Source organism: Chaetodon auriga, chromosome 20 (assembly GCF_051107435.1).
Source record: "Chaetodon auriga isolate fChaAug3 chromosome 20, fChaAug3.hap1, whole genome shotgun sequence".
Taxonomy (NCBI): domain Eukaryota; kingdom Metazoa; phylum Chordata; class Actinopteri; order Chaetodontiformes; family Chaetodontidae; genus Chaetodon; species Chaetodon auriga.
Window position 1 is genome coordinate 9802423 of NC_135093.1, and position 22936 is coordinate 9825358.

Sequence of the window (22936 nt, forward strand, 5' to 3'; positions counted from 1 at the left end):
ATAGCGGTTTGTGTGATTGTGGAGGGGTCTGTCAGTGTGCGCCTCCACCAGTTGATGTATTGAAAATATGAGGGAACACGGGTGTGGCTCGTCTAGTGCCTTGTTGACCTGCAGTCGGGCGGCCGACAGGGCGAAATGTGGACAAACTTGACATCAAAATTACTGTGCGCCGCTGGATTGCCGGTGACACACCACCTACTGCGCCTCTCCTCCCACTGCAGCACACATCAAATCACCAAAATAACAAACAGGCTCGGGCAAAGAAAACTGAAAAATACCACTTTGCAATGCGCCCACACAAACATGGAACCCTGTGAATCTAACTCTGCACAGCTGCCTGAAATACTTGCACAGCTAAACCTTTCCAAGTCACAGTTTATGTGTCAAATACAGTGCATGGCAGCGCCAGCTAAGCTCACATTTCCCTCCTTCAAAATCTGGAGTAGGACTGTGCTTGCTTTTTCATATCAATAGAATCATCCGTTGAGATGGCGTAGGGGCTAATCACATCTTCCCTCCAGTAAGCCTAAGTCCTAAACCCCATCTCAGTCAATTTTTACACCGGCCCCTCTAATCCTCCTCCCTTTTGATGTTTCCTGCTGTTTGTATAAAATCAATAAAATATACAGCAGAAAAATGCCCTCCCCTACCTTCATCTTGGTTACTTTGAGCAAACCAAAGCCACCAAAAAGGAACTAGCTACCATCCCACAGATCACAGGAGTCACAAAAAGACTGAATTGTATCAGTGGGTGCTCAGACCAGCCCCCTTGCTATGCTCATGTATGCCCTCAGTAGCTCCATATGCCAGGAGAGCTGCCAGGGGAGCGGACAGGAAAGCTCAGTGAATGCCAATCTGCAGATGCAGGAGCCGTCCGCTCATGCATATTAAACCCACACCACCTGCTCGTCGTACATCACACCCTGCATTCTTGGTCCCAGGAATTTTAATCAACCGCGCTGACAGGAAGCCACTCTCCGGTCCGCGTAGGTGAATCACAGCTCATCTCTCGCTCCCGTTCCCTCTGCGATGGGGGTGCATGTCGATGCTGCATTTCTGCAAACCTGCAAGTTGCTCTCGTGAGGAAGACGCCGAGGTAGACGGGGGCAGAGTGGAGTGTGGCGGCGAGGCAGACGAGGGAGGGGTGGGGGATGAAGATCTCGAATGCTGTTTGGTTGTCTCTCTTGTCAAGTTCTCACGCTTTGCACACCGTCCCTCCTCTCCTGTTGTCCTCTCAGGTGTGAATAATTGCCTGCATCTTGTTGGATTAGCCAACAAGAGAGAGACAGAAAGGGAAAAACAACAGCATCAATAATGTGATCAAACCGACTTCTCAGTCTTTATCGATTTACTCAGTATGGTTGAGGTAAACCAGGCTTCCCAAATTTTCCTTCCCTCCTTTTTTTTTTCACCCCTCTGTTGGTTCTTATTTCATCTCTTTGCATGTGTAAAACCGCATCAAGAGACGAGCGCTGCATAAAACAGTATTTCAAGTCATTTCCAATTCAAATATGTTTGTCAGGCATAAAGAGGGAGCATGGTGAATACCCATGGAAGGAAAATAAAAAAAGCTGTTTTTTTTTTTTACCAGCGAAGTATTTTAACACAAGTGTGCCGCGATCGTAGCACTGATAACACTGCATCTCAACTCATCGGCATGAAGAAATCAGCTTTTTTTTTTTTATTTTTTAAAGCTTCAACCGTCGTGTCAGTGAAGATGTTACAGTAAGTAAATGAAGACACAATTAGGTACCCGTCCGACTGCACCTCAGTCTCTCTGCCAGTTTCTGCTGGCAAGGCATAATCCTCTTGAACTCCCAGGATTAAATTTTTATGCCATCTTTTTAAATATAGTCTTAAATGTAAAAAAAAAAAAAAAAAAAAAAAAACGGCAGATGGAGACAGGCACTGCCAAGACAGGACCAAGTGTGCTATCAGCAGCGTGGTTAGATGCACATTAACAGGCAAGCCAAATATGCCACGTTTGATAAATGGTTTGTTAGCGTTGTTAATAAATTGTAATTAAGGAACAAAAGACCTTTCATGGAAATACATAAAATGTTTTGATGGACACATGCTCTGCGCGTACACATATACACACCAATTACAGATCACATCTTTAAATTAAAATATCTTGTGGGAATAACTAAAACTAATTACGTTGTGTTATTTACTGGATGATCAAGTTGATTATGAGTTGATATCAGTGCCTTATAATCTGGAATAGGCTGCATTTTGAGGCTGTATCCTCCTGATTTGGTCTCATGAATAATCACAACCAGGTAATGCAGGCGTTTTCCTCCCATATTAACATGTCAGAATGTCTAAACACATCACACACTTCAGTGCTCTTCACTGCTTTTGTGCCGCAAACTGGCATGCGTGTATGTGTGTGTGTGTTGTGTGTTTTTCATTAGTTCCGCAGCCTCTTTCATGGTGTCCCATTGGTAAACAGTGATGAATCATTAATTACTGAGACCTTCCTCTAGCACCACCACAGGTATGTATATTTCAGCAAAACTTCAGCAGACTTTAATTTGGGTCTCATCTTTTTTTTTTTGCCTGTCCTGAAATCCAAATCTAAATTTAATGTCATTGCCGTTGCAAACGCACTAAAACGACCTCGCTCATTAAACATGCATTTGATGGATTCAAACTTGTTTCTTCAGTTGCTGGCTATTCTCCGTTATTTGCTCTGTAAGTAATGGACATAATGGCATTAAGGTACATCACCCACTGTTGAATATGAGATAGAGGCACTCATCCCATTCTTAGCAGCTTTTATGAGTTTCTCTGCAGGAGTGAATGGATGTAAGTTCACAGCCACACTGGCATTTACATCACACTGGTTTAGCTAATGTGATGTGCAACACGCACTGCTGTGGCATACATCATCTCCAATGACAAAGTCGTCCAAAAACATCAAATCTGTCAAAAACTCAAAGAAGTATGGCAAAAATAAAAACCCAACATTTGGAAAAAGAGGCACCGCGTACAGCAAGTTCCACCATTTCTGAGCTCATAAGCAGTAGCATCATTCTGTCCCTCCTGGTGGCATATTATGATAATTACACTACAAATTACAATCAATGAATCAGGGTAAATTATCTGTCTTGTTCTATATTGCTGCATATGGGTTGTGAAGACAAATTAGCGCAGGAGAAATTACCCCGAACAATATTGTTCTGTGTTTAAGCGCTCTTACAAACATCATTACTGATTCCCGTCTTAAACAGGAAGTCAGTCGGGAACATTTGACAGATTACATTTTGACCCCGATGGCCAAGGGACTGCTGCAGGAGGTCAAAGGAAGGGGAGTCAGTGCTGCCTCTTGTCACAGCGGCTCTGTTATGATCCACATTTGAAGTCTGCTGGCATTGTGGCTTCGTTACTGCCGCTGAGTCAGAGAAATGTGCAACTGAGGAGGCAAATTATCTTCAAAGGCCCTCAAGGCACCTTCAGAAAAACACAGCTCTCGGTACTGATAATAACCTGACAATATGAGTCACGTTAATTTCAGAGAACTTCAGTCAATTTCACCCATCCCTCTGTGTTCCTTGTATTGTCTTAAGGGTACTTTTGTAGTACGTCTTCAGTAGCTTTAACAGCTTTAGGTCCAAGGTCTATCAAACAGCATAGCATTCCTCACATCTATACAATAAGAGTAATAACGTAAATCAAGCTGATGAATAACTTATGCTCGAGCCCAGTGTCACTTTCTTAAAGCTGTGGTGAGAAGAAAATAAAAGCTTTCAGCTCTTTTCCTCCCTTTGCACAAGACTGGCACGCTGAATTTCACTGCTTTTCTTAAGGAAACAGTTCCACCCACATTACATACTCCCTCCTATGTGAGTCCCAGCTCCCCTGATGTTTGTACAGCCTATTCTATCGGATATGCAGGTTGTCTCTGACAGAGCAGACACCTCCAACTGAGGTATAGTGCACAACAAGCAAGCTGAGCCTTCTGGTAGAGCGCAGCACAGGCGGTTTTTGGACTCGCAGTGCAGTCTCTTGGCTGCAAAACACTTGCACTATGTTGCGTGGGTTGTGGAGAAAAATTTCAAGGTCACTTTATGATCTGTTTGGAGCCGGTTTGGGAGAAGCAGGGGGTTTGGAACTGCAGGGCCTTACTTGTTGTGTGTACGGTGGTTGTCCAAACTTTAATCAAGATTCAGCTGACACGGGGTCAGGAGATAATGTAGATAATTAAAACTTTTCATTAGGGGGTGAATTGTTCCCTCCAGGTTCAACGCATGTTTGATGTCTTCAGGGCTCTACTTTATTAACCTGCTGCTTTGGGCCTGTCACTGTGAACACACTCAAAACCTGCTTTAGTTCACCTAATGATGATGCCATTAGATAATGAGTAGACTCAAAGGTGTTTCGGCAACCAAGAAGAAAATCAGCGCTTTGAACTCCTGAATGTACCCTGCAATGAAAAATGGAATTAAAAAGCATATCATTTGACTTCATTTGCAAAGCATTTAAAAACCTCTGCTAAAGCCAGTAGATGGGGAGTAAATGTGCGCTATGGATGTCTTTGTTTGAACATGTAATCAGACCATTAATGCACAGTATGCATGTCACAGCTTGGCGCTTTAAGGCCACCACCAGGTGGATTAGAGTGACAGCACCTTGACAAATGTCCCACCAAATGCTCATCACTGGGCTGTCATGGCGACCAAGGCCATGTGCTCTTTAACCCCGCTTACAGGCAGCGACTGCCACCCGTATCCAACTGTCCCACAGGTCTGCTACTATTTGTTTGTGTCACGTCAGGGACAGAAGGTCTCCCAAGGCTTGTTGTCTTGATGATCATGCATACAGTGTGTGTGTCTAATGGTAAATGCGTTTACATAGCCTCCATTTATGAGTTTTCTTTTCTTACCGGCCACTCAAAGCGCTTTGCAACGCGGGTCAGCATTCACCCATTCATATGGACCTTTTCACACATGCACAAAATACACACCTGGAGGCTGAGAAATTATTTGTGGCGTTGCACTCCATACATTCACACACACTGGTCACAGGAGCGATACCATTCACACACACTCACACACACAGCATTGGGAGCAATCGGTATCCTTGGCGTATAGATCAGAGTCGCCACAGATGGAACCTCTGACCTTCTCATTAGTGGACGACCCGCTCTACCTCCTGAGCCATGCACTGTTTATACACACAGTATTGACAAGCATATGTCCATACATATTGGAAATTCAAGGCCACAAGAAGTCTTTACATTTCTTCTTTCCTCTGTTGTATAGACCCACAGCCATATCTTTAGAGGTTCTCTAATTATGCTCAATTGATTTGTGTCAGTTCATATATTCACATATGCTATTCACATTTATGTGAAGGTTATGTACTTATGTATATAGCATGTTTTGCCATGTGTTGTGCCATAGTCAAAATAAATTACTCTCACCTGAATCAACCATCGACCAAAACTGCTAGCTTGGTGTCTCACGGCGCATGAAATCCAAACCAAAAATTGATTTTGACAGCGGTTTATTTACATAAGGAAACCTGATATGCATGAAACATGAAAAAGAAGCCAAAAGTCATCTCGATTAGCCGCCTTTTTCCAAGATACAGTTTCTGCTTTCGGTGGTGTCATGTACAGTGTAATGGATCCACGCAACTTTAAATGGTTTTTAAAAAAAGACCTCACAAAACTGATGTTCTCCATTCTACGTGATTTAACTTTGACCTGAAGGAATTTGGGAAAGATTCAGTTCGTTTTATGTAGTTGGGTCTCTTAATTTTGTACAGACCTCAAGTTTATGACTGAATACAAGTAAGTACTGTAGCTGCTATTGTATTCACATTTAGGAAAGAAAGCGTTTATTCCTTTTTAATAAGGATTCCAGTGATTGAAACAGTTTCTGTGATCCTCCTTGTTGTTGTTAAAGTACTGTTTCAGTGAAGAAAAAAGTCCAAAAGATCAAGTCCTTTCCAAGCCATCGTGACAGCAGTATCGGGGCCAGTGTGTTGTCCATATCCACAGCGCTGTATATTAACCTGAATATGGTTCTGTCCAAAAGGCAGCAGTGCATGATGGGTAAGCAATCAGCCGGCCCTCTTAGGACTTTGCCTTTACGTAGTAAGGCCCTCTTTGATGTGTGCTGCAGTAAACACAGGCAGTTCTCTCCCGACCACAGTCTCCTGGGGGATGAGGCTCAGCACAAGAACACTAATGAGCACATTAGAAGGAAGCCATAGAAGGAAAATGCTACAGTTGTAAATGGAATTGTCTCCTGTGTTGTCTGTGCCAAGAATGCTCCGTCTACAATATGAGAGTGTGTCTGCATGCATTCAGCCGAGTGTATCGTGTGCATGTGTGCATGAGTTTGAACAGAACACGCAGGCCTCAATAGGACAATTCTTTTCCAACTTCATGAAAGCATAATATAAGAGTTACAATTGAAATTGGATCCGGGCTGCAAAGAATTGCAGGAGAGGCGCTGCTGCACTTCACCAATCGAAAGTAATCAAGCATTGGAGCTAAAAAGTGAAAGTGGGTCTGCGAAATTGAGGTGACATTTGCCACTGACGCTAACAGAAGCAAACCACAACAAATGGAGCATTCACCATTTATTCCATTTAAGATAATCATAGGTCACAGAGAAGTGATGATATAATAGTCCCACCTGCCTGAAAAACTGTGTTCAAGGCGTGTGTGTGTGTGTGTGTGAGAGAGAGAGAGTACGCGTGCTTGTTTTATGGATCCAAGTCTTGTTAAAATGGTATAAATACTGTATGTTTAAAGATGAGTTTGTATCCTACCAAATGATCAAAGTTTGTAGCAGCAGGCAAACACTGAACACCTCTCGGTGTTTACCACAACATACCTCAGAGCCATGCTGCAGCGTGCTGCGTGACATCTGGCTGCAGAGACTGGCCCACTTTTAGGGCGCTTTGATTGGCCCAATGTGAACGCTTTCACAGAGAAGATACTGTGACTTCCTTTTTTACCATTTAAAAACCGCGTCACGCCTTTTTCAACGATAATAATGTCAGCATTCATTCAGCTTGATTTTGTAACCTTTATGAGACGTTTCCTCCCCCCCATTAGAAATGAAGTTACATTTCAAAATGCAATAAATCCTGTGTTTTGTTTTAAGCTGTCTCTCTGACGGTATTGATTGAAAGCGAATCAATAGCAGTGACTGAGAAGAAGCACTAGCCTCGGTATTCCTCTCAGATAACTCTGATCTCTCAAGCATCGTCTGAATCTGTGATCCCCAGCCAGTAGATTCCTTGAAAGTTACCATGGGAATCGGCAATCTGGATTGCCTTTGTGCAACAGGGAGAGCGAGAGACGTGGAAGTGATTTCAAAGAGTCCAGGATGAATCACGCTCCCACTGCAGCTGCCATTTATTAGCACATTTTCCACCATGTTTTTTTTTTTCTTTTACAGCTACCTAACAGTCTGAGTTACATCGAGTTTGCCAGACGCCTGCATGGAGAGGGTCTAATTTTGTAGAAGGCTTCGTTAAAAGTGTTGATAAATGAACCTAAAGGCAACTTGTATGTTTGTCATAATTAGTCATGACACCACATATTACTAATGACCAAAAGCAAGGGACATTTCATTTATCAGCTATTACCTCAGTAATGAAGATGAAGATGAATTTTGTTAAAAAGTCTGAACTGCTTTCAGTGCTGGTTTGATATATATATTTAAAAAAAAAAAAAAAGTGGAAAAACCTGTCATCGTGCTATTAATTGGTTTGACTGCTTGGATTAGCTGCAGAGTTTACACTGATCTATTCAGGGTCAGTCCCTTGGTAGTCAAGAAATGACAAAACACAGAGAGTATCACATCAAAGCATGCAAACGCACATTATCCCCATTCTGCTCTGTTACATTCAGGAAACTGAGTAATTGCTTTATTAACTTGCTCTATTTCTGACAGGGGCGGTATTTAAAGAACGTAGCATTTCAACGAGATCCTGCTTGACAGGTGCTTGTTCAAAAGTGCCCGAGTTGTGCTTGCTGTGCTGCAGATTTTTTTTTTTTTTTACCTTTTCTTGCCTGTCACAGTGATGAACAGGGAACCCATAAGAAATTGACAGCCTGTATTGCTCAAGGCCAAACACATCTGAAGATGACTTGTTCCTTGATGTGGCCAACAGGGCTAAAAGAGTGGAGGTAATCCTTTAAGACTTAAGAGGTTTTTTTGCAGATTTTTTGAGAGGCAATCAGTAGCGGCTGTTTGTTTGTAGGCCTTGCACCTGGTGAAGAATAGCAGCGCCTTTATTTTGTAGAATGACAGATGAGAGACTGAGAGGATTTTTATTCTGTTTTAAGGAAATGGGGAACATGCTGAAATGTGTGCTTTACTTTCACAAGTTTTCCAGGTTCAGATGATTTATTGGGTTCTAGTATTGGTGCAATATTAAAAACCACAGGAAGTTTCAAACATCAGCTATTCTAGAAATCCTTTGCACATTTATAAATGTCATAATATGTTTAATTTAAGGCACTCATGTCAGCCGGCCTCCGTCTGGCTGTGAAACAGGCGCATTCACCGACCGGAAGAAAATAGCCAATATACAGAGGGTAGTGCTATAATGTGCTTTGGGGTTTTGTGGGAGTTTTGTCCCTCATGAAAAAAAAAAAATATATATATATATATGGAGACATCATACATCATCATCGATTCCCAAAGTGCTGTGTCATTGCTACCACGGTGACCTTACTTAGCTCACATCCTGCCGCTCTGCTCTGTCAACAACATGTGACAAATGAAATGATGCAGCCAGTTTTTTGTTTTTTTTTCCACAGAAAATAATATCATAATAATGGATGAGAGAGAGCCTTTTTCACTGGTTCTTTGAAATAAGATAAGGTGACGAGTGAAAAACTAAAAGTTTTTGCAGCACAGATAAGATTTCTTGCAATGCAGGTACTAAAAGGGTGTTTAGTATCTGCATGACCTTGGCTTTTCTAATGTAAATATATCAATGGTTAGGCTCGCAGCACAAAATCAATTGCCTCCTTTGTCAGAAAAGCTCTGCCCTGATGTGTTTAAACTGAAACCGCTGACCTCACGTAGCACGACCTGTCTTTGTATATCAAACGTGCTGTTCTTCACATGTGGTCACTGCTGCTGTCTGAATAAAAGATACCAGGCGCTTTAAGCGACATGACAATTATCGCCGCGGATGTGCGTACCCCAGGGACGTTGTGCTCTATTTTCTGTTGTTAAAGTTACATCTTGGAATAGATAACCTTTTGAGCAATCCACTCTGGGAATTTGTGGAATTAATAATACAAGATGTAATCCGGTGTCTTTTAAAGCCCAGAGAGTGAATGAGTCAGATTGAGTTTGAGACCTACTTTCATACGTGGCACATTGATCTGATCCCAAAACGATTAGAAGTAGCAATCACAAAAGAGAGACGTGCAACAGATACAGAATGTGAATGTATTACCTTCAGTCCTTTTAAATACATCCCCCTTAATAAATTCAAAAGTCAAAGAGAGAGACCCAAATGCATCTGACAATATTATACGAGCCCCTGCAGTAAGTGGTTTAACCGAAATCTTCCAAAGTTTTTGCTCTGACAGAGTGGAGTCACGGTTGGCCCCGGGAGCGCCACATATCTCTTTTTGTGTTCGCTCTGATCTCTCATCATCTCTGGGGCCTTACATCAAGAGCCCCGGATTTATCAATCAATGGCCATAAACAAAACATAGATTGAACTGGACGCTGGGGCACAACAAACAGATTACCAAGTTTTCATTCCTCCGCACGATTGGTCACTCGAGCCTCGGCTGAAAAAGATGCCGTTGGACCGGCGGAAGTGTGGCACGCAAAGCCGATTGGCCAACAAAGACGTGGCAGACTTATCAAAAAGGATGATAGAAATAGGCGCAGGGTGACAATTAGACGAATATGGTGTGTGTGTGTGTGTGTGTGTCTGTGTGTCTGTGTGTATACTATAACTGGATGAAAGCAGAATCAGATGTGTAATCCAATTGTATTGGCAAGGTATCGAGCGTAATACCAGTCAATCCAATTTTCAATGCTTGACTACATGATGGAGTGAAAGAGCCTCTGAGTGTTATTGTATACCTGTGTGTTTGTGTGTTTGTGTGTTTGTGTGCCAACACGCCTGCACTTGTGCATGAATGAATTTGACAGACTATCTGCATACGCTAGCGTGTGGCTGCACATGCTAGCAGACAATATTTATATGTGGCTGCCACCACATGCCTGACAGCTGTGCATATTTCATGGGGTGGAGAACCCTGCATTGCAGTGCTTGTACATGGCAGCCATGCTCGTTATGTGAGAGCGGCTCAGGGTCAGGCTAAAAGAGGAGAATTAAAGCTACATCACCGGGCCCGTCTCTCTCTGTTTCTTGTCTTTGCGTAGTGCAACATAACATCTTCTCACTTCCTTACCTCTGTAATATTTGTCTGTGTTTACTAAAGCAGCAGGCTAGGAAAGCCACTAAGGAATAGTGGTTAAACTACTTCATTTGAAACAAACAGCAAAACAGACTCCAGAAATGCAGTACATATGTTTAATAAAAGCAACAAATGCGACCAAAACACCAAAAGCGGCTCAATCCTGACAACAATAATAATGCCAAAGCACGTTATTGCAGTCAATAACATGCGTTGCACCATTTTGCTGCCTCTGTTGCATCAGGTCAAAGTCAGAAACGTTCAAACCCAAAATGCTAATTTCACTCAGTCAGTAGCCTAATGAAGAAAGTTGTTCCTAGGGCTATCCTGGGTTTCAGAAATCAACAAATTATAAATTCTCCTCTTCCAATCTGAGGAGACTGGTCATTTCAGTGCAAGAAATAAATCACAGCAGAAGAAGAACTGTGCTTTTAGAAGCGTAACGGCCTTCCGTGAGCAGTCGCACATCAAAGACGTTAAAAGAGAAATGCTGTGATTTAAAATGCGAACTTGAAAGAATGAGAGAAACTACGCCTCTTTCGTGCTTTTTATGTTCGGCAGTAACTGAATCTGTGTTTCTCTGTCTACAGCAGTGCCCCCCACGCTTCCCAGTCTACGTTCAGAGGTCTTCAAGCCGTGTGTGGAAGACAAGGACCTGGCCTTTTGTCTAAACGAGGGAGAGTGCTCCATCATTGAAACCGTGGCTGGGGTTCACAGACACTGCAGGTGAGTGTAATGGGCTTTGTGTGCGTGTGTGTGTGTCGGGCATTCGGTTTCTTTCTCAGCATTGACGTTTCCTCTCTTCGCCCTTCCCTTCCAATCACTAACCTTGGGGTCATTTTCATTCAAGCCGGCCCGACAGTGTGTTCTTCAAGCAATGAAACACGTTGAAAATCGTTTTGCAAATGCACGAAAGGTCTATAATCACCCAAACCACTAAACCGAGGGATCAGAGATGCTTTGGCTGCATTATATGCAGCTGATTCTCTGACCCACACAATCAAACTAACAAACAAATGGAAAGAAGTGCTCCTGTGCAGATCCAACCAGGAAGCACATGCGGAGCAAATGCGATCGGTGCCTTTAGTGAGGACAAAATTTCTGATCGTGATAAAACAGCCTTTTCCTCATGTATTAACCTTGGCATAAATGTTGTCTCATATGACCTCTTTGCTATGAGATGCATGTTAATGGTAGGTGCAGAAGAAGGAGCTCTTGCAGGATCCGTCTTTGATCTTACTTAAAAGCAAGTGATTTTTTTTTTTTTTGGCAGTTTCTTTCCTTTTTATTTTTTCCTTTGTTCCGCCCAGGCACTCACTCACACCCAACAGAATAAATAGAGGCAACTCCTGCAAAAAAATACCCTTCGCAGACTTTGATGCAGCTCATAATGTGGTAGGCATGCAGCAACTAAGATAATATCAATTCCCTAGATTAAATTTATTGAAGCAATGGATCTAATGCTTTCTAATGCCTTTGACAACCTATTTGTCTGCATTAGGAAGCCTGTAGTGTTCATCTGTCTTCCCACCTATTGTGTTTCTTTGTGTTTGTGATAGAGAACAAGCAAAGATTTATCTGGAACTCAAACAAACAGCAGTTAAAAACTGGGAAAGTCGATGAATGCTCCAAAAACACCTGTTTGGAACATCCCACAGGTAAACAGGTTCATTGGTAGCAGGTGATAGTATCATGATTGGATCTGAAAGGGGCATCCTCAAAAGGCTCAGTCGCTCACAAGCGAGGATGGAGCGAGGTTCACCACTTTGTGGACACATGACTGGATAAAGAATGTGAACTGTTGCACGTAAACACAGTTTGTCTGTAAATGGATTCTGTTTCTATTCATATTTTACGCAGCATCCCAACTTCTTTGGAAGCAGTTGTAAAGCAAGAGCCCCGCACATGAAACATTATGCTAGGAAATCACTTTCTGAAGCGCATTACTAATGCACACGTGATCGTATGTGCATTGCAGATTTATGTGCATACATGTACCATTAATCAGCAGGAGCCGTCGCTTGGATGTTCAGCTCCTCTCTTCTCTTTGTGTGTTCCTGCATGTCTGTTCCTCCTCATGGCCTGATGCACTATCCACTTCAACTCTGCAATCACTCTGATATATCACTTTAAAAATACATCACTTTAAAAATACATGATAAGAAATTTTCTCCGAGGGAAGAGTTGTGCTGAATGGTGCTGAATTGAAAAACAGCTCATTAGTACACCTACCTGGAATTAAAGGGCATAAATCTTCATCTAAAAAAAAGTTATGCATTATAAATGATGCATGAATGAGTCAAGCTTCTTAGAAAAGTAAATGTTAAGCAAAAGAAAGTTTGAAAAAACGTCAGGGAATGATGCATGCACCTCTTTTTGGTCATTAAAAGACATACGATATATTATTAATCACAGGCGATTAACCAGGTAAATTAGACGTATTTTTAAATATGCAAAATCTTGGAATTTTTCGGTTTAAAGAAACTTTCATTTTAGTTGTAACCAGCTATAAAAACTGAATTGAAACTGAAAATAATTTTTGCACGGTACAAAATCAAGTGTTTATACTGCCAGCACTGAAAGATTTGATAGCCTGATGTAGAACTTCGTTGAATGAAGACAGCAAACACTCTGGGAATAAGCCAACGACGGGAGCGAGACTCAGTATTTCATGCCATATTACGGTGGTGACACAACCTTTTGGAACATCTCACATGTGAGACAGCAGCTTGAAGAAACCCTGAAGACTTGTAGCAACTACCCTGTGGGCTATAATTAGTGACAGTTGAATGACTGCATATACTGTAGAGCTCAGGGAAGACTGGAGGGCCAAACTTAGAGGCACTCTCTGCCAATTTCTCTTCAGCTGAGTGCCCGTTGTGTGAAGGAATGATTACAGGTTTGTGAATACTTTTATTGAAAGGTTGTTTTTTTTCCACTCGAGAGAAGTCCAGGCAGTAAGTCAGAAAAATATGATCATTTTACTCAAAAATCACTGCTGTTATGATGATGTGCAAAATCACTGCTACTCGAGGGAACTCCAGGTGTGCTTGTGATTTTCAAGATGCGCTTTAACAGGACAGTAACCACAAAATCATTTTGAAAAGAACGCAACAAAACTGAACCTGCAGTCTGCAGTAAAGCTGCATTAAAGAATTTTTAACCACCAGGGGGCAGAAAGTCCCCCAAATCAAATTCACAGCAGTTGAAACAGTTCAAGTTGTACGTAAAAATATTACAAACAGATTCTTAATGTCCACAAGATAAGATCCAAATAAGAATTTCAAGAGATTTTGGAGTCTGATCAGCTATTATCTAGTTCTAATGACATTGTTGTGTTGAATTTAAGTCAATGATTCATTCATCCTTATTCTCTTGGTTGGTCCACCAACTCCTCAGTTCCTCCTGAGAGTCCTTGTCCTTTTGGCTCGCTAAATGTTTAACTCTCCTCTTCTTTGTTTACTTCAGATCTTCGCCATTTCATGCTGAGCAGGTAGCGTATAGTCAGCTTGTGTGAGGTTGTTAGCTGAAAATGGAAGCCCACAGTTTTATTTTTTGGGGATTCAACCATATGGGCTGACAAACCAAAACAAGGAGCTGAAGTCTGTGAGTCACAGCAGAGTTGCTGCTGTGCCATTACTGTATTCATACTGCGCTATGCACAGTGTTATCCTCTGTTCTTCTGCCTGTCAGAGATGCTGTGTGTGGCGATACCCCCACATATTGTCCATCCACATTTCTGGACATAACTAAAAAAAAGGAAAAAGTTGTTAGTTGAAGAAATACAAGGCACCCAGGTTTAGGAAGCTGTTGATCAATCATCCCTCAAAGCAATGCGGGATCAGCGTCCTCATGACAGTAACTGCTGACCTCTTAAGTCAGATCTAAAGTCCAGAAAAGTGAAGCTTTAAAGATCGCTGCCTCCTTTGACGTCATCATTTCCTCTAGGCCGCTGTGCAAAGAGCATAATAGATGGTTGGACGTTCTCCAGCATTAGACAAGTGAAGATGTCAGAACAATCTTTGAACACTTGAATCGTTGGATGAGAACACAGTTTTGAACTTGGGAATCAATTTATTTTGTTATGAAACATTTCCTTTGCTCTCCGCCTCCTTTCTCCCTCCCCTCTGCCGGATGTTCATGTTTGCCAATGCTAATAAGGCTCCCAAAATAAACATGCAAATGTGAGTTTAAGACCTACTTCCACATTGGTGCTGTAGCTTCTTATACACTAAGTTCTATAAATGTAAAAGAATTCAAAGGACTTATTGTATGGCAGCTGGGGATCAACACGTGAAGGCCCAATCACATAAGGAATTATCTCTGTATAGATATAGATTGAATTAGGAATTACATCATCCTTGATCAAGGTCTTGTATGCCAAGACTTTACTTCAGTGCCTAATCCCTCTATATTTCCTTCTTTAATTAATGGAAAACAGCAGTAAAATTACTTAAAGATCAAACCAAAACTATATTTTTTCCGAACAGAGCTTACTTGATTCAGTGGCACAGGCAAATGCCAAATGTACTAGAATTAGACTTCAAATTATTTTGGACAGTATGCATTATATGAAGATGCAAATGCAGAGATTGGAGTATACAGTCACATAGAATAGATACTCAAATGACTGAAAGTGCTTCAACAAAACAAATATTTAGCGTTGTTCACAAAGTCTCCACCACAGGTACAATATGAGTCAAGTTTCTGCTTAAAAGCAGTGCCATCCAGAGTATGTTTAATTCATAGACATCTAAAAATAAAGAAGTGGTCTTATTTGAAGTATTAAGCATCAGTTGCCACGCACACAGAGCAAATCATGAAGTCTTGTAAATCTCAGTGTTGCCCCGAGTAGATGCAGATTGGCATCTAATCTGCCTTCAGGAGGAGGAGAGACATGATGTCGACGTGCACTTCTGATAGCAAAGGAAAGACGAAGATGATGACATGCTTTTCTTTGGCTCTGACATGTCAGGCAAAGTAGAATGCATATATGAAAATATAAAAAAGCCAAAGGTGGAGGAATACATTATCAGCAGGTGTAGCAGATCTGGCCGTCATACCTAATAACATCACCTGTTTTCGCATTCTCGTGTTCAGCGCCATAGCACTCAGACAGTTTTGTGATGGTGGGCCTGGAAAAAAAACCACCACTAAAGCTTCCCCAAGGGGAGAGGATGTCCTTGTGCCAGAGGTAGAGAATGGCCATGGGCGGATATACGGCACCTTAAATTGAATTAACACCGGAAGAGATAACACATGTTCTTGTGATCCAACACGAACTGTTGCCCAGTGCGTAATTCAGTCTTGGTACGTGAAGAGACAAAAAGAACCAGCGGCAGACTGTTGGGACACTTTGGATGTGCAGATGCAGCATAGACCTGCCACTGCCTGACAGTACCACAGAGGATATGGCTACCTCCATGCATAATGGTGCATGCTGACGGTTGTGGGTTGAATATCAATCATAACACACACAGCCACAAGTGCGCTTAGTTATGACTAAAATGTTAAAGGTCCAGTGTGAAGGATTTACTGCAGCATGGTTTCATTAGTGTTTAATCACCTGAAAATGAGAAAGGTCCACCATGTGTCCACAGTAGTGCAGAACAGCTCAAGAGAGCACCTTTTGCATTGTTAGCAGCGACTGTAGGTTCTCTGACTGCTACATGCTCAGAAGGGGAGGCTGATCAGATGGTTACAATCTGCAACCTCACTGTTAGATGCCACTAAATTGTGCACACTGGACCTTTAAGTCAGAAATTGAACAGGATTTGCTCAAGGCGTTTTTCTTTTTTTTGGGCCACACACTTTTGATATAATCTGCTTAGACTGGCAGTACAAAGGTAAATCACAGTAATTATTAATTAAGTTAAAGGCAATTCAGCAAAATATCAAATGTGTGTTCAGCGTGTCTCATTTTGAATGTTAAAACACAGCTCCATGGGGAGGTTAAACGGTGGCACAGAGAGTAATACACTGGTCAGCTCTGTATGCAAGGTGTTTGAATTACAGGAGGGCATGCGAGTGATTCAGTGAAGCGGCGCTTGCCACTTAAAGTCCCAGAGCTGAGGACAAAATAGGACCTCATGGCCTCTGATAATATCTTATGGAAATAGCTGTGTTGTAATTGATCATTCTGCATGGATGCCCTTCACTCAGCTCAGCCCTTATTGATAATACGCCCCGGTCCGAGTAATGTTCCCTCTGCATTTTTCAATGCAATTATTCCTCGCAGGTCGTGGTTTGAAAATACTGGACCTGTTCAGCGAGGCAGGTTTTGACTTTGATGTGAGGGCTCAGCAGTATCAGTCTGGCATGTGCTCAGTAAACCGAAAGCATGCAGTTAGCTACCGTTGGAGGGCATTGTAGAATGTATTAGTTGGAATGATGGTTCACTTCAGCTCTGGCCACCACCTGCAGCATTGTGTTGTGTTTTGGTGACACACAGCAAACGGCCATTACATTCAGGCATTAAGAGGCTGCGCTTGCTTCAGTCAGAGCATGCAGTACAGCAAATGTGTGATTGTGATATGCAGCGTTGCATCATGTGGGCGCTCATTTTCATTCTTCATGTACACAAATAACATCTGCTTACCTACAGTACAGCAGTTTTATCAAACCACTGTTTTTTTTTCTGCAGCAGCAGCATCGTCTCACGCCGCAAAAATCTTTTCGTCCTCACTCTAAAGGAAAAGATTTTCTCTTGCAAAAATCAGTCGGAAAAACGGTTTCCCTTCACTGAAAATCCTTGGCTGCTTTCAACAGAATGTTTCCTAACTTGTATGGGCATTGTATCAACAACACACTACACAGAGGCTGGCTTGTGTTGCACAGATGATGCAAAGCTGCTGCAAGTTAGCTTTACAGTTAAAACAGCTTGATGCCACCTTGCCAAAGAGAAACATAAAAGGAGGAAAACATGAACTCGACCTTGCATTGTGTCGGCACTATTCTTTATACCCAGTTAATCCATTATTTTGGGTTTTTTGGGTAATAATAACAAAAATGCAAAATTACTATTCCAGACCTAAGTTGAGAACAGGGTTGCCTAAGAATTACACAGGATGCATTTTGCATTTTAAGAAGTGATTTTAATCAGAACAAATCAGCCTTTTCATTTCCGCTGGTTAGATATTTGAATGCCTTTGTTCTAATTTGGTGATACTGCTGCTATCAAGGCAACTGGTAACGTCTTCAAAGATCTGACACAAGCAACCATTATAGAAAGGCTTAAATGGGGATCTCGTGATTTTTTTTTTGGACTTTTGATCAAATTAAAAACGTTATCAGTGCTCATTAATCACAGATTTAGTTCAAGTCAAATCAAATGGAACATATGACTGACAGTAAAGATAGACATTAAACCAGCAAAAGAGGTTTACTGCTGACTCATATCGCCACCATTAGAGAGGAAACAGCCAGACTTGCCCAGTGGCTTCTTTAGGTTTTGCCACACCTTTAAATCTGAGTAAATTTTTAATGGTTTAGCTTTTATTCTCCTCGGCATGGAGGCTGAAATCACAATCCTGAGTGTGTGTGTGTCTGTGTGTCTGTGTGCTCGTGTGCGCATTAAAAGCCTGGCAAAGCTCAAGGTAGCTCGTGTCTACTATTACCATGGTAACTTCTTCCCTCATTAGTGTGAGGCCAGAAGCAGGAAAAAAAAAAAAACTAGTTGTTGACTCACTTATAGTGTGCCTGCTCTGACAGTTACATTCAAACGCTCTGTCATTGCTTATCCTTTGCACTATATTTTCTGCATCGATTCTGATTGATCAGACATTAAAATAATTGCTACCTAATAGCAGCAATGACTGCTTTCATGAATAATTCATGGCCAAAATTTGCACATTTGATTGCTTCGTCCAAAGCTGTGCTGACATAAGACAATAGATCATATTTAAATCAACATCGATTTGTTTTATGTCTTTTCCTTCAAAACCCATCTGTGCAGATGGATAACTAGTAAAACCAGTATTTCATAAGCAAAGTGCTTATGCTGTGCGTGCGTGCGTGTGTGTGTCTGTGTGAATGCCTGAGGGGACATGTTCATCTACCCTGATGAGGAAGCACATGAAATCTCACAAAAAGACTTTATAAAAAAACTGCAGTCCCCACGAGAGGAAGCGCTTCTCCTATTGGTAGTTTGCTGTAGGGTTAAGCTTAAGGATAGGCTGAGAGCGCCTCTGTGCATTTGTCTCCATCTCCATGAGCCTGTTTATGGTTTTTTTTTCCCCAGGACCCAGGAGACGCTGACAGCAGTATTAACAGAATCTGATATGACAAAATGAATCATATAAATGAAGACCACAACCTCTTAACTTTCCCTTCGTGTTTTCCTTCCTCTCATCTTCCTTTTTCTACGGGGAGCCAGTTCAGCGATTAAATTGTCACTGCACCGTCAGACCTTGACAGGCTGCACTAATCCACGATGCTGTCGCTCCTCTGCTGATCCATCCTGCTAGGGAGGACGTTCTCCAGGCTTAAAGCCAATGGGCCATGTCCCCCACTACCCCACCCAGCTGCTGTATGAAAGCAACACAATTATAAACATGGGAACAGACTTACCTGTTGGCAGCATCCCATGACAGACCCATCAACTTGCCTTGGAGCTCAGTGCAGTTGGCACATAAAGTTTCAGATTCATTTTAATTAATTGAAAGACAATTTAGGTACCCAAATGTTAAATTCTAGTGTGCCTCATCCTTTTTTTGATATATGGATGATTTCCTCTAAAACACTTAACTCCTCTGCAAGTCAGACATTATTACTGTCCCTTTACCTGCTACTAATACATGCATACCACTGTGAACACATGCATTTCTCCATTCATGATGGCATCTTGCTTCCTCCTTTCAGCATTATATTTCACATTCAGCAGGCCCCTCACGAGCACTGCAGATGAAAGAGTCACGAGTCCATATTCAGCTAACAAAGGCTTCCTTGTTTGTCAGGTCTTAATGAGCATGGCACAGACATGTTGTCAAGGAGAGCCACCATGCGTGGAGACAATTAAAACCTTCGCATAATGTTGGTCTATTATTTACCGTTTTACGTCAGCATAGTTAAGAAATATATGTGCATTACAATGCTTTTTTGATTTCTTTGGCAAGCAGTGCAATGTAGTCTTCTTTAACACAATATTATTATCCAGTGCTGTGTGTCCTTGGTGTGTTAGCATGGTCATTTACCATCAACACATCTGGAGCTATGACAGAGAGGCAGCTAATGCTAAGTAGACCCCCTCTGTTGTGTGTGTGTGTGCGAGTGTGCAGGAATGGTCTGTTCCTCAGCAGGTGTTACAATAACATGACTGAAATCTATTGGGAATCAGTGCTAAAGTTAACAAGTTCAGACTAGAGGGGAGCCCAGCTAGTTAGCCTAGCTTGCTCACTAGGCTGTGGGGAGAGCTTCCACTTGATAAGTGAAATAAAAACCTAAAAGGCTGGTGTGCGGCCCACTGCACATGCACATCCGTGTTCCTCCTGCAGGCCCCACTTGAGACGGCAGCGCGACGTAAACAGCCACTTTTCTCGGTTCTGGGAAAGTTTTGCCAGTATTAAACCTCATTCATTCATAATACAAAGAGTAATGATTGACCTTATTTACAGTTCCAGACATCTCTTGGTGGTCTGTGGAGAAAATGCTTTTTTGGGCCGCAGGGGACTTTTGTTTTGTCGCACGACTGAGAGTGGCCATCGGGACAAATTAGCAGCGAGGCTGAGTGGTGGCAGTGCATCCGGCTCTCTTAGTACAACGACGGTCTCATGGAAAAGCTGGCTCTCAAATGTCAGTCAAACACTGCCATGGGAAAGGCTCACCCAGAGACCTGAAGCTAGAAGCTGTTTCCACAAATATGTCCAAAAACAGTCTGTTTTGAAAAATATGCTCAGTAGTGGTAGAAATATGTCCTCACACAAAAAGAGAGGAGAACATGATTTGACTTTAGATGTTGCCAAAGGACTGAGCACGAATGCATGTGCTTTTTCTGACCCACCACAGAGTGCAAAGCATTTTATCACTGTCTGTTTCCACATGTGAAAGCAAACAAAACACTGGCACTCACAGATAAATAGTCTTCTTATTTATTGTGGCCAAAAACAAAAACGGCCGAAAGCTGTAATGGTTACATAAGTCTGAATGCCCAAGACAGGAAACATTCAGCAAGAAACGTCATATAAAGAGCTCAACAATCCAGATTAATAAACGACGATGAGCGTAAATTAAAAACAATTACCACAAAACATAATGCAGAAAGCACCCTCATAATAAACAATCAGAAACACTGGATAGAACTTCTATAGAGGGAAAATACTCATAAAAGTAGTCTTTGTTTAAAATCGTCCATATTGTACTAATGAGGGCTCAAACTACCCAGTACATGGAAAAATCTCTGATACAGAGGATAGAAATATGTTGTATAAAAAAATGTCAAAAGTAATTACACCCACAAAAATCACATGAAGAATTGAAACACAGCAAGGACGAATAGCATGTACAGTTTCACCAAGAGGCCAAAGTACGACCCCTTCAAATAAAGAGTGCACCACACAGAAAAATGTCAAAGAGAACCAAAACACAATTGCAGGAATAGCACGTAAAAGGAAACTAATTACAGGCTGTATGACCCCGGCAGCGAGCTTGAATCCTTACGGCAGAGTCCAGTGAAATACTACAGGCGCAACCTCAAGAATAAACCCACGTACGCATTCAAAATGTGCAATCATTTCATTGTATCTTCCTCTTTCTGCGTTTACAAAGTCACATTTCTGGAAGGAACTGTGCACAATCAAATTTACGGAGCCCCGAGAAGATCACAAGCAAGATGAAAGACACACCCACACGCACATAAGCGCAGCATCTCTCCGCACCTTCTCTTCCGCTCATCGAGCGAACGCTGAGACTTTCAATAAAGTGATGACAGCACATGAGTGTAAGCACCGCGAAGAGACTGCTTTGGATTTGAAGGCAGCACTGCGGCCTCAGTTAGTCGCCTGCAGCACTTTACTTGTCATTTCATTGTGAGCTCAGCTGGTGAAGGATAACAGCTGCTTCTCATTACTGATGTTTAGACTAAATTATTTTCAGCGGTGGACACAGAATAGAGTCCGTATAGCTCCATCGTTATGTGTGAGCACAGAAAACACAGACTCTGATATCCCTGTCGCCACCACATACAGATGGGGTCTCTGGAGGTTTTCTCAAGGACTGCCCACCGTGTCTGCTACTCTGTCATGAGGACGAGAGGGCCAGACAGAAGCGGTGCAGGTTTTATGTCTAATTCCTTTGCTAATAAGGAGGCTACAGAGGGGAAGGGTGTAGCCTCCTCCCATCTCAGGGGTATCAGATGGTAGAAAGTCTCGGATCAGGAGTTCAAGTGCAGTGCAGACCTTGAAACCTACTGTGCTCTAAGGATTGTCATCTGTACTCCACCAGGGGGAGCTCCACTGATTTCATCATTCCAGGTAGAAACTTCATGAGAAAAGAGACATTTTATGCATTCGGCTCCTTTATATTCTGCTCAGGAGGCTTTTAGTTGCTGCTCTGTTGGAGCACACTGGCAAGTGGGTGATAAAGATGAGGTGTTTATACTTCCGTGCGTTCTTATAGGGTGTGATGTGAAGCAGCGTCTGTGTACATGTAAAGATGCTCAGTTTTTTAATGGACTTGCTGTGGAATCATAACTAATTAGCCTTTACGGGAGAAATAAAAATAATGAGCCACTGTTTCCGTCCATAATGTTGCCAAACTCCACCTACATTTCCTCATTTTTTTACTCTCCGTCAGAAGTGAAGTGCAGTAAGACTCAGGCTCTCTTTGCAGCATCTTCGCCGGCTTTATCTGAGCCGCGGCTTGTACATTTTATCCTCTGAAGGGTGTCAAATAAGATAAACAGATCAGTTAGTTGGGAAACACAAGCCAGCAGATTGAGCAAAATCAGGAAAGAAGAGACCACTTGAACAAGAGATAGAAAGCGTAAGAAAAAATAGGAAGAATAGGTGCAGTTGGTGGTGCTTAACCAAGGTGATATTTCATCATCAAATGATCTGACGTGATTCTTTATTTTTCCTGATATCTTCGTTCTGCTTGACATGTTCTCACAAGAGGGTCGGCTTTGGTATTGCACCACGAGAAGCGTCCATGTTTACTGATAGAACGGCTCCCGGACTGAATTAGAATTTAATTAAGAAAAGTAGCAAATCAAAGGAGACAGAGAGAGGCAGAAAGAAATCCCATTGTTCCACCTCAACCTGTCTCAGGCTGAGATCAATTACCAAGCGACAGACTAGTTTAATCCATGTTCTCGAGAAAACAACAAGCAAACCGGGGATAAATATTCATTTGTCAATACAGATAGACATTGACTAATAGAGCGAGGATGGAAGAGTGTGGGTGCTGAAGGAGCACTTCTAAACATTAGGGCTAATTTGAGTTCTTTAATTAAGAAATGGCGGTGTTTCCACCATTTGCTCTTATTGATTTGATGCTCTTATTTTTATCTAAAAATGA

At 42.0% G+C, this 22936-nt stretch overlaps 1 protein-coding gene across 1 annotated transcript in view; it reads left to right on the forward strand.

Moving 5' to 3' along the window:
* nrg3b (neuregulin 3b) overlaps nt 1–22936 on the forward strand; it is a 183359-nt gene that overhangs the window by 80534 nt on the left and 79889 nt on the right. Inside the window, exon 2 of the mRNA XM_076759633.1 lies at nt 11017–11152. Within this exon, the coding sequence (XP_076615748.1) occupies nt 11017–11152 (136 nt within the window). The remainder of the gene's footprint in view (nt 1–11016; nt 11153–22936) is intronic.